The following is a 12425-nucleotide window of genomic DNA, read 5'->3' as shown; positions in this document are numbered from 1 at the left end:
TGAAATGGATCATCTTTCCGAGCTGCTGCAAACAAGTACCAGTCACGAGGCAAACAGCCTCATTTCCCCCTCCTGTCTGCTGTTGGTCCCTGCCTTCATGGTGGTTCCGAGTACGTTGCCCTCAGCCACCTGTGCCAGGCAGGAAAGCTGCAGGCCCTGGGGGAAGGGTAGGTGCGGGATAGGAGCCAGCCGCCTGAGCCGCAAGCGTGGCTTCCAGCACTGCAGGTCCCACCTCCTGCAACTTTGAAGCAATTGCTGTGTGGCTCCATCTAAAGAGAAGCTCCTGCCCTTCATGAGGCAGCTCCAAGCTCCTCGGAGGAACTGGGACACCTGTGCTTGGTGCAGACCTGCCTGCAGTGTGCGGCCATCGGGCCCTACTGCTTACGGGCAGTGGAAGCTGGGCAGGGATCAGGGAGCTGCCCTCGAATGATGTGGGACAGGATGCTTCCCAGGTAGGTGAAGAGGCATGCACAGAGGTGGGGGCCCAGGCAGGGCCATCCTGGATGCCTCGAGTCCTGGGCAGGACTGCAGAGCAGAGAGGTGACCCAGAGCAGGGATGTGCTGCCCAAGCTGTCTATCGGTGGCTGAAGCCCCGCTGTTCCCCCAGCAAAGCTTGCTTGTACCATAGCTGCTGCACGTTTGTGGGGAGCTAGAGCATATGTGGAGCACGCTGTGACGGCAGCAGGTTGAGAGGCTGGTTCTGGGAGCTCAGAGAGAGGAAAGGTTTGTGCTACCGTCTGCGCAGACCTGAGGTGATGCATGTGGCATGCTGCCCAGGACCCAGGCTTACGGGCCTTGGTGGCTGTGGTGTCCTGTGTCCAGAGCCACTTGTGCTCAAAACAAGGAAGACGTGGCAGGCAGCAGTACAGGCACTGAAGTGCTTGAGCATCTGTGTGGTTCTGGGAGACTGGGGTGAGAAAGTAGGTTGCCTTCTTGATAAGGAAAATGAAATTGTGTGTGAGTCATGGTGGGGCACGGGTGCTAGAGCTGCTAGGAAGGGTGTGAGGGCGTGGGGAGAGCCCCTTCTCTGCAGCATTCCCAGGCACACGTTTATTCATGTGTTCCCTGGCTTGCGCTGATTGGTGCATGCTCTGCTGCCTACCATGGCATGCATGTGTGCAGCAGGGCGCTCTGCTGAGACACCCCAGCTCTGCCCCCTGGGAGACTCGTTCACCCCATAGGAAATGCAAAGAAGCATGCTGTTGTGTGGGTCCTTGTGCCCCCCTTCTTTGGAGTTGCCTTCAGCAGTGACCTGGGCTTTCCCTGGGTTGCCTGCTCTAGCCTTGTTTGCAGAGCACAACCCACGGCCAGGGTCGCAGAACATGCGGTGTGGACAGTGAAGAGGTGGCCTGCCCACACACCACCGCCCCAACTCCCTGCAGGAGCTGCCTCAGAACTCCCCTCACCTCAGTCCCCCTTCCTAGCAGCCTGGGGTGGGCAGAGCCCATCGGCCTTACTTGGCAGCACTGAGCTGGGTGCTGAGCAGAGCTCCCAGGGGAGCCTGAAGAGCTGCCTGAGGGCTGCGGTGCCCTGGGGCAGCTCTGTGTGAGCGCTTAGCTGGGAAGCCCGGTCTGGGCTAAGGCATGTGACACCATACAAACCTCATGCAGATGGGGAGGATTTCACTGAGTGGAAAGCCCAGCTTCCTCTGTGGTGAAGGAGAGTTCCTCCTCTTGCTTTCTTCTTGTCGCCACCCAGCAGGCTGGCTGCACACAGCTGCAGGAGAAACCATATTCGCTCTTTGGGGAAGGGTCTGCCAGCTCCCCAGGCTGGCCAAGCTGAACACGGTGGCAGGGACAGCTTTCCACTTGGGTTAGGAGGTGCTTCAGTCAGTGGAAGAGGTCCTGTAAAGCAGGGAGCTAACATAGGATGGAACTGGTTCTGAATGGATGGAACTGAACACGGCAGAGCCTTCTCTGGCACTGGGGAAGGGAAATCAGAGCAAGGTGCTCTTATGAGCCCTGTGATCTCTATGAGCAATGCTTGTCAGAAAGGTGCCATCAGCCCACTTACTGCTCTCTGATGCATTTCCCTTGCAAAGGTGACATGACTGCAGACAGCTGCTTACATTATGCTGTACATGAGAAGATGGTATTTTATTTAACTGTTTATTACAGCTGATGTCAAAACTTTCTGAAAGTTTACAAACACACTAAAAACTATAGTAACAATAGAGGCATAATCTGTTCACTCTTACTTTGCAGGCAATCTTTTCTTTACCTTGTGAACACTGTAAGTATTTTACGCCTGACTGTACCTTTCTTCAGTACCATTTTTGTGTATAAACACAGTTCCCATCAGAACCAGGGCTGGGGAGGTGTTTACAATGCATCTGCAATGGGTTTGCTCATGAGTGCAACTGTGGAGATAGCAAGGGCAGGCTTCAGAGAGCTGCTCTTCCTCTGCTGTGCGTATGTGCTTGGACAACTACGGTCGCCGTTACCTGTAGGTTTCAGCTTTGACGGTGCGGTGCTGCAGGAAATGGTGAACTGCTTGCTGTATGAAAGCTTTATGCATGGCGGGGGGGTTCTCCTCAAGTCACCATCTGAGAATGAGCTGTTGAGATCTCTGCCTGAGCTGGACTAATATAATGTGACCCCTACCATAATGACTGGTGTTTTTAGCAGGGCCCTTGGGTACAGTGAAGTTCGGCTACAACCGAGCCCTTTGTTAGTGGGTTGAACCTCAGAAGTGAGTTTTGCACAAAATTCCTCCAGCAGGAGAGCTGATGTTGTTCCAACTTTGCTTAAAAAGCAAGGTGAATGGTACAGCAGGTTTTGAAATGCGCTTGCGATTAGGGTCACGCTCGCACGACAGTTGGGATGTATGGCTCTCATACTGTTCAGGCTACAGCACCACTTAGCTAGCGAGAGAAACGTAATGGAGCAATGCTGTGTACATGCTGCGATGTTATGCTGTGACAAGACCTAATAGGAAGCAGCAGGCTGCCCCAGTCCACTAGGGCTGCCCCACACGCCAGCTTGCGGTGTGATAATTCACGACAGTGAAAGCTGCCGCTCTTCTTTTTGACCAAACCATTAACAAGCTTCTCTGATCTGAGCAGTTCCTGGGTACACGTTGTTCAGGGCAAGACCAGTGCCCAGGTTTGTCTTGTGTAAACCTGGATGGATGCACGAAACCTCTGAAAGGTGGTTAGATTTTGCTCCACCTTAGATGCAGGTGGAGCAAAAATACCAGAAAAGTACAATGCAAAGCAAAACGCTACATTCCCTCTCAGCTCACTAAAAACAAGAGCAATTATGCAAATGAGCTTTTTTCCCTACTCTGGGGCAGTGGGTCTCCTTGCTCTCAGAACCCACAAACTGCTTTACAACTAGCTGCAAAAAAGAAAGTTACACATTCAGCCTCACAAAGCCGTGTGGTTTGTCTCCCCTGTGCTCAGTCACAAGACACAAGCTGTCTCTTCAGACAACTTTCTTCCTTAAAGGAAAGCTTTTGCATAGTCAGGCATTCAGTTCAGCAGTTGCTCGCTGGAGCTCTTTAACAGCAGTAAAATGGATCGAATGAGTGGGATAGGATGCAGCTGGCTGGAAAGGAACCCATGACAGTCAAATCTTTCAGTCCATGGCAGGACCTTCTGGCGTGAGCCATGAAGATCAGCGTGCCACAGCTGGCCAAGGGGATGTCATGCAGCAGAAGGAGCAATATTGCAGCCAGAGATCACCCAGCACTGTATGCCCATGCTATTGGAGTGAGCTCTGTATTCCCTGCTGGTCCTACCTGCATCTCTCGTTCCAGCTGCTGTGGCCAATGAGTCCCACAGCTTTCTTTGGACATGTCTCTATGAAGCTGAGCCAGTAAAATGGAGACCTGCTTAGCTTTTGTCCTCGGTCCTCGCTCACTGACACAACTCCACATTTACTTGGTTGTCCTTTTTTTCCTTGCCCCTGGCACCCTAGTCTCGTGCCTGGCTCTGTGCACAGGACACCTGCAGTCAGTCTTTCGAGGGAGAGGTGGAAATATCAGGTTCAACCCACTCGGGTTCATCCAGCCGCGCCAGAGTGGCTATCAGAGTCAGTGTTCACCAACAGCTGCCAGATGGATTTCCACAGGTATGAGATCCAGAAGGAGCCAGGGAAGGTATCTGGTGGAATTTCGGTGTTCAGTTGCTATTGGACCTCAGTTTCCTGAGGAGTGAAGAAAGTGGAGGGGATGCTTGTGAAACCTAGGACTGAGGCCACAGCATGTGTGCCGCTGGGAAGGAAAATTCCAGGCTGGTTCTGCCCTGCAGGCAGCCTTTCCCAGCTAGAAAGTGGAGATAGAGGTGGTGTTGTCAGACTCAATCCCACTGCCCTTCCTCGTCACCTCCAGGATCTCCTGCAGAGTCTCCTGGCTTATGCAGCTGAGCTCCTGCAGGATCCGGAAGAAGTCGTTACGAAACTTGACTCCAATGAAGGCGTAGAGGATGGGGTTGAGGCAGCAGTGCATGAAGCCGATGGCCTCCGTCACCATGATGGCCATGTCCAGCTGGTCTTCCAGGAGGCAGTTCTTGGTGAAGGCTTCTAGCTTGGTAAGCGTGTTCAGGAAGATGACGATGTGGTACGGGCTCCAGCAGAGCAGGAAGATACCTGTGACCAGGATGGCCACACGGACAGCTTTTTGCCTCTGAAGTCGCTGGGACTGACACAGGGCCCGGACAATGGCTGTGTAGCAGTAACACATGACCAGCAGGGGCACAAAGAAGCCCACGGTGTGGTAGAGGAAGCGGGTCGCCAGCCAGGCGTTGTTACCATCAATCCCAACCTCTGGAAAATAGCAAATGCTGCGGTTGCTGTCATCTGTCCAGACTTCCATGAAGATAAGATCGGGTAAGGTCAAAAGCAGTGAGCAGAGCCAGACAGCCATGCAGGTGAGGTGGATGGAGCGAGCTCTGCGTTTGCGGTAGGTGTGGATCGCATAGACGATGGCCAGGTAGCGGTCCACCGCGATGCACCCCAGTAGCATGCTACTGCAGTAGAAATTGATCTTGTGGACAGCACTGAGGATCTTGCAGAGGAACTTCCCAAAGACCCACCCAGCTAAGCTCTCCACCACACTGAAGGGGAAGGTGAGCAACAGCACCAAGTTGGCCAGGGTGAGGTGGAAAAGGAAGTTTTCTGTGGTAGTGCGAGACCGCTTGAACCTCTCTAAAATTACCAGAACCAGGGCGTTGCCTACAGTCCCCAACACAAAAATCAGCAGGTAGATGAGTGGCATGAAGACCTTTCTGAAGGGGTCTCTCTGGTTGCCAACCACAGATGAGGCTGGGTTGAAGCAAAAGTAACCCTCCAAAGAAGGGGTGGTGTTGTCGGCTTCGTAGTAGCCACTCAGCTCCACCTGGCTCTGGGGAAGAGAGAGAGTCTGGTTATCGGAGGGGGAGTTTCTGAACATGAGAACCCAGTCCCTCAGCTGCACCTAAAGCAGAGCCAGAGCAGAGCATCCCCACATCCTGCAGCCCACCTGTGTCAGTACGATGCCCATGTCTGGAGTGTGATGACCTGGGAGGTCCCTATGGTGCCAGGAGCTGCAGCAGCACATAAAGGGGGTTGTCCTGATCTCTGATAGCGAGGGCTGCTCAGTCTGTACCTTTAATTACCATATTTGAGGGTGTTCTCGTGTCCAGACAGATGACCAGTTTCATTTTCTGGTTCTTCCTGAGTTACCTGCTGGTGGCTTGTGCTTTCTCACACAGCACAGAGCCCTCCTCTACCAGCTCTCCTCATTTTTCCACCCATTTCTGACAATGGTTGTTCCTGCCCTGCCTGCTGTCTGCTGTCAGGTACGAAGGTGGTGGGATTCACCACACAGAACATCTGCACCGCAAGCTGTGTGCACTGATCCTGTCCCTCTCTCCCTCTCCTCCTTGGACACCTCAGAGCTGCCTGGGGGTAGAGCAAGGCGAGGTGGGGACAGTGGCACTCCAAGTGCTCAGAGAAAGATGATGTGGGGTGGGTGTTCAAACATGACTGGAGGAACACCTCTGAGCCACTGCGGTGCTGGGGATGGATGGTGGAGAGAGAATTCTGTTCTGTTGGTAAACCTTGTGGTTCTGAATTAGTTGCAGTCAGAGCAGGAAAGGGAACCTGAAAACACTACTGGGACCCCAGGCTGATACCCGGTAAGGAAAGTGTGATAGAGCCACCACAGGTGTGACTTATGCTTGGCCTGCTGTAGCTCTTGCCAGGTGAGCAGCCTGTATTTGGGCTGAGACTGTGGGCAAGTCCCAAGTGCCAGGAGGCTGGAGTCACACTTGGGACAAGCCTCCCAGATGGTGGGCATGGTCCAGCCAGCCTTGGGTGCCTTGCAGAAGCTGCGTGTTCGCAAAAGCAAAGGGCTTGGATGAGCACAAAAAGAGAGCAGCACAGGAGGCTTTGCAACAAGCTAAGAAATTAGTGACAATGGGGAAAAGCTCAGAAGCAGTTACCCTCAGGTCCCCCACCCACTCCCTCTCTGGAGACCAGCACCGAGACTTCAACATGAACCACAGCGGAAGTCTCTGCTTGCTGCTTTCATACCTTTCACTGCCAGCTGTAGCCGTTTGCACCTGCTGTTCCTTCTCTCATCAGCCAAAGTTCCCATCTAAAAATACTAGCCCTGTTTTAGACAGTTTTAGAGCTTATTTGGGGGTTTTTGCTCCCCCACCATGTGCCACTAAGCCAAATGACCGTGACCAGCCTTGAGCCCTGTGTTGTGCCTAGCTAGAGAAGAGTGATTTATGCTTCCTCTCTTTCAGGCAGCCTTCCCCAGGCAAATGCTGGGTGCCTCCGCATGTGACTGCCTGGGGTAAAGAGGTGACTTTACAGTGGCAGCACTTGTTTCGAACTGCTGTGCTGCCGAAAGCATCTGTGTGGCTCCAAGGGGGAGCCTGGGCGTGTTGATGGGCAGAAGTCTACAGAGCATTACTGAATGCATGGAGCAGGCAGCTGGCTCAGGTGGTCCCTGAGCAGTGGACAGTAGGAGGGTGAGTAAGCCCTTCGGGAAAGTGTGGAATAAGCTTGTCCAGCTCTTACCCTCTTCCCTGGGCCTCTATCTTTGACTGCTGCCAGAAGGAGCACTGAGCCAGACAGACCGTGGTCTGACTTAAGTTACTGATGATGTTGCCACAGTCCCATTCCCCACCAGCGCTGCACCCGGTGGTGCTGCTGCTGTGCTGTGATGCCATGGTGCTTGCTCCCACGTGGGTCAGAGTCAGCCCTCTCAGGGGCCGGGAGTCCTCCCCTCTGCCCAAAACCTCAGACACACACAACTGTCTTCCCCTAATGTAACAGTGGAACTGCAAGCCTTTGGTGAGAAGAAGCAGTCATATTTCCAAAGAACAGTTATTTTTCTAGTTTAGGGTATGATTCTGGAGGCAGCTGCTAAAGACAAAAGCCTTTAGAAATTCCTCCCAATTTGTTTTCTCCCTGGCTTGAAAATATTTCCTGCCTACTCCATATCCAGACCCTGTGTCAGGAGTTACCAACATGCACAGAAACCTGTGATGTGTTGGCCTGGGCCAGATCCTTGAATCTCCCTGAAAAAAAACCAAAACCAAACTAAAACTGCAATTTTTCATATTGACCAAACCAGGCCGCTCAGGACACAAGGGTGACCATACTGAAAATCCCAAAGAGAACGTGTTGGAACGGGACACTTCACTGGGGCGAGGTTGGAGGGTTCTAGCTTTAAAGGGGAGAAGGAAGTGATGGGAAATGGCCAGGTTTACTGGCCAGAGTGTTGAGCGCTGCCTGGAGCCATGCCAGTGCCATCAATGACGCCAGTGCCATCAACGACACCAGCGGATGGCAACCTGCACAGTGTTCAGTGGCTTTGGCTGCTGAATGGTTTCCAGCATCACCTTGCATTCAGAGCTGGAGGTGCAGAGGCTGAGCTCTACTATCGGACACCATCTGATTGCTGGTGGTGGGCAGGTAGGGAGCTTACTGTAAGTGACTTGCTGCGGGCAGGGGAAGCGTGCACTGAGCTGTGTCTGAGACATCCTGTCATGTGCATCTCCAAGCAGAGCAGTGAGTGTAGGTGGCAGCTGACAGAGATGAGTTGGAGACAAATAAAAGAGGATGAGAAGTCAGTGTATGGGCTGAGACAGGAAGGGCAGGGGCCAGAGCTGCAGGAGATGCTTGGAATGTGACAAGCCAAGGCTTCTGGGGACTCTGCTGCGATTCCCATTTCTAGGACTGGAAGAGGGTGTCTGCCTGACCTGGAAGGGGAGAAGCCAGAAGTGTGCACACAGGGCGACCCCTGTGCAGGTCTCCTGCAATACAGTTGCTGCCAGATTTGGGGATAGGCGATAAGGCAGTGTCTTTTTCTGTGACTGAGCAGTCAAACACATGCTTCAGAAGCCTGTTCCTGTGGGCTCTTTGTTCAGGGATCCCTTTTCCCCTCTAACCCATGTCTCAGAGTTACTCCAGTCTCTGCACGTCAGCTGCTTTTCTCAGTTCCCCGCAACTGCCAACAATCAAAACATTTGGCTGCAGAGAGAAGCAGTTTCTGCACTATTAGGGATTTTCCACGTGAGTCATTCCCTTCTAGCCCATGCCAGGGCCAAGAGAAGCATATTTCATTCCCAAAGCCTTAAAACTGAAATTGCCCACATTAGTGCAAGTTACTGACAGAGCTTCTGCTCATCCTCATCCCCTCTCCGGGTGCTGAACTAGGGAAACCCACAAATAAAAGCAAAGACTTTGGAAATGCCACACTACTGTAGCACAGGTGCCTTTAGGGTTCTTGAGTCATGTTGGTCCTGCTACAATGAAAACTGGCCCGCAGCACCTCAGGGGACCTGGTGGAGATCTCAGTGGCCTTTCTGCAACAGAGTTTTTGTTTCTCTAGTCTGCAGCTGAGGAAGGTTAAGCAGGAAAAGCTTTCTTGCTGTGGAGCAATGGTGTTTTTATTTTGGGCATGTTACTCTTCCACAGGGTTACAGTAATGACTGGTCCTGTATGGTATGAAAGTTTAGATGAGGCCCTTGCTGCACTCACTGGGTGGTAATGAGGTAAATGACCTTTTGATGCAAACGTTCTCATCATTATTCCTTCCATGCTTGCTCAATTGGTCAAGTGATCCTCTGGTGAGTGCACAGGGCAAGGTTTGTGTCACCACTTTGACAGGATACCATTGAGGCCTTTTTTTGCAAACCTCTGCGGGTAGGTTGCTGCTACAAGTGCCAAGTATAAGTAGAGCAACATACGGCGCCACCAAAGCCAATGCGGCATTGCTCGTGTCAGATCTGTGGCCTCTCCCTCCCAGAAAGGGAACCAAGCCTGGGAAGCTCCCAGGAGACAGAGGTGGGAAATGCACGGCACAAACTCCTGACTGTGAGAAGTCTGAGAAAAGGTATAAAACTCTTCTTGCTGTGGCACCTGACTGTCAGTGCTTAGTCCCAAAGTTAGCCGAGTTCCCTCCCTTTATAACTTAAAATCATTTAAAGCAAAGGTAAAAATCGCTAAGCTAAGGTTCTGGAAAGTATTGTATATGAAGAACAAATCCCACTGCTGCTTAATCCTGCTGTGTTAAAAACGACACAATTCTGTCACAAGCAGCCACTTGCTTATAGCATGTGACACGCCATGGGCAGGCAGGTGGTGCACTTCAGCTTTGCTGGTTCTCTGGCAGTGGGACAGATTTCCAATGGAGAGAGTGGCTGAAGGAACAAACCAGCATGGAGATGAAAAAGGTTTGGGTTTGGTTCTAACCTCTTGGCAAGCATTAGAACTGTCACTGAACTTCAGCAGAGGTCAGAGAGAGAAGTGTCTTCTGCAAAAAGGTTCTAAAGGAATGACCACTGTTCACAAAGGATTTTTATACTGGATGAATCAGAAAAAGTAAGGAGGGTAGGGCTTACCCTGTCCCCAACCATTTCCTTTCTCTTCCCTGGTGTACAGGACAAAGGAGGGACAGAAAAATTGGTAAAAATTAAATCCAGTATTCCTCTTTTTAGAGAAATGTAGAGGAATTATAGAGGTATGAAGACTTAATTAACATTGATAATATACAGCTGTGGGCTTGTTTCAGGGGTGGTGGGTTGGCTGACGTGGATAATGTACAGAGGTGGCTTATTCCTGCTAAGTAGTTAAATAGCTCTAAGGGGTATGGAAGAGTAGGGCCAGATGAAGGGAGCACCAGGTGCAGAGAGACCTGGAAGAAGCAGAGGGAGGAGAGAGAGCACGCCCCGAATGTAGGAGAGACAAGGAGAGGCCCCAGGAGAAGAAGGGAGCCCAGATGAGGAGTGGCTGGCTGGAAGAGGAGCCTGGAGAAGGAAGACTCTGAATGCAGCAGAGGCAAGAAGCAGGGTGGACTGGCCTGAAGAGGATGAAGAAACAGCATGGACAGTGGATGAACTGTTGAAACCTTGCGGGGGATTGGTGGCTGCGCTGGGGCAAGGCGCAGGAACTACTTCTTGAAGTTAACCTGGTATGGGATGGTAAAAGCCTTGTTGCAGTCGGCTAGTTTTGCTAGTGCTGTGACAGAGAAACTAAACGAAACCTGAGATCTGCTACAGAAAGCCAGTGTACTAAAAAATAAATTCTGAGCTGCAATGTTTGAAAACCAGGCTAATGACAGCACTGCTGTGGACTTCCCCTTGGATCGCACAACATACCCTAAAAGGTGCAGCTGCTGCCTTTCACTTGCAAACACAGGGGAGAGAAGTATGGGGCTGAATACAACAGCATCATCGTTCCCTATTAGAAGAAGTACTTGTAATTTATCTTCCCCTCTTCAGAATTCCCCTCTTGTAAATATACTGCGTATCGCCCTTTCAGCAGAGTCTATGGCAGCCTGTTCGTGGAGAAGGCAAGCAGGGTTAGGAGTGTGCACAGTCATACCAAGGGTTTTCACATGCGGAGAGCCAGCATTGGGTTCACTTGGGTATTCCTGTTACGTAAAGATACCAGATGAGATTTCCAGGGCTTTGCATACCGTATGCACAGTCATTTATACCACCAAAGGCTGGTGCAAAGGGTACCCAACTCAGAACAAGTGTTTTACACTCATGTTGTGTCAGTGGCTGTGCAGGGAACAGAGACTAGGACGGGCTGGCAAGCAGGGTGTAGGGCTGCAGCAGCCCAGCTCTCCCAGCGAGCCTCCCGACCCTTGGGCAGTGACTGTGGGCTTGGTCCCCACACAAGGACGATGCTTAGGGTCAGGGCTCACCAGAATGTCAGTGCACGAGGTCCCAGTGGTGAGGCAGCTGCCCCCAAGGTAATACCTGGCACCTTTGGACCACAGTGGCTGCAGCCACGTTACAACAGCTCTCTGCAAGCACAGTGCTGTTGCTTGCAGTCCCCTCATCAGTCAAGTCCAGACTTAAGGAATGTGAGGGCTGATTGTGCCAGTGTAAGAATTCACTCAAGCTCTCCCTTTGCCAATGGGCGGGTGAGAAGATGGATGGATAGAAACCAGGTCTTTCAGCCCACCCCAGCTCTACTTGCTCTCCCTGTTATCAAGCAAACCCAGGCCCGACTCACCAAGTCATAGGTCTCTGATGAGTAGCTGACAGGCCCCATGGTTTCAGGGGGCAGGATCCGTCTCTCCTCCAGCAGTTTCAGCAAAAGTTCTTCTTTTTTTGGGGTGGAGTTAATCATTTAAGTGAGTAGGGAGGGACCCAGCAAGTTACAATAGAGTATTTGCAAGGCAAATGAGCTCCAAGCATAGAGTGACCTAACTGATGTAAAGATTAGCATCTAGCTTTATCATCTTTTTTCTAGTGCTGTAAGCTGATTTTTCGAAGTATGGTTTGAAGAATCCACATTCCTTTGGTCTGTACCAGAGAAAATCCAGAATGTCTGCAGGTCTTTCCTGGAAACCTCCAGGGCTCTTGCCCATGGCGGTTCTTGTCCCAGGTGGTCCAAAAGGCTTCGGAAAGCTTTGTGCCGAGGGGCACCCTTACCAGAAAGATCCCCAGATCTCAGCACCTCTCTAGAGCTGTACAATACTTTGAAGGCAGCCGAGATGAAATGCATGGGTCTGGTCTGTATGGCCATCGGCCTGCACCTCAGGGCTCTCCTGGCTGCTTTAACCTCAGGGACCTGCAGATGTCTTCTCCTTCTGCTGCGGCTTCTCCCCTCACCTTGGCTTAGCGGGGTGTGCAGCGGCTTGCACAGGACAGCATGGCTTTGGAGGCTGCTCCACAGGTCTAAGGAATGGCACTAGCTAGCAGAAGCTGGTGTGCTGCATGACATGCAGGGAAGCCCCTTGACTAGACGTATTCCTGCAGTGCTTGTCTTGCCCACAATAAAGGTGGGAAATGGGTGTTTTGTCTAGTAATGTCACAGCAGCAGAATGACGGTGTGAAAGCCCCAGTCTGGGTCAGCAGGATAGGACAGCATCACAGCTGGCGTTTTGGCAGAAAGCTCTTTCCCTCTGAGGAGCTGAGATGGTTGACAAGCATAGTGCCCATCCTCCTCCTGTCTGGGCACAGCTGCACC

General features: G+C 51.9%; 1 protein-coding gene across 1 annotated transcript; it reads right to left on the bottom strand.

Annotated features, from left to right (window-relative positions):
• Positions 1-2173: 2173 nt before the first annotated feature.
• CXCR5 (C-X-C motif chemokine receptor 5) lies at positions 2174-11571 on the bottom strand. The gene is made up of 2 exons (XM_040616102.1): positions 11466-11571; positions 2174-5343 (listed from the first exon to the last, which is right to left on the bottom strand). Exons 1-2 carry the CDS (start codon positions 11502-11504, stop codon positions 4267-4269), a joined length of 1116 nt encoding a protein of 371 aa, XP_040472036.1. The 5' UTR covers positions 11505-11571; the 3' UTR covers positions 2174-4266.
• Positions 11572-12425: the final 854 nt, after the last annotated feature.

Source organism: Falco naumanni, chromosome 16 (genome assembly GCF_017639655.2).
Source record: "Falco naumanni isolate bFalNau1 chromosome 16, bFalNau1.pat, whole genome shotgun sequence".
Taxonomy (NCBI): domain Eukaryota; kingdom Metazoa; phylum Chordata; class Aves; order Falconiformes; family Falconidae; genus Falco; species Falco naumanni.
This window is presented reverse-complemented; position numbering and strand designations above follow the sequence as displayed.

Bases quoted from the DNA above. Each gene is read 5' to 3' on its own strand.
- CXCR5 (XM_040616102.1), bottom strand. From the start codon at position 11,504: ATGGGGCCTGTCAGCTACTCATCAGAGACCTATGACTTG. The intron at 5,344-11,465 runs GTGAGTCGGGCC...TCTCTTCCCCAG, and splicing joins CATCAGAGACCTATGACTTG to AGCCAGGTGGAGCTGAGTGG.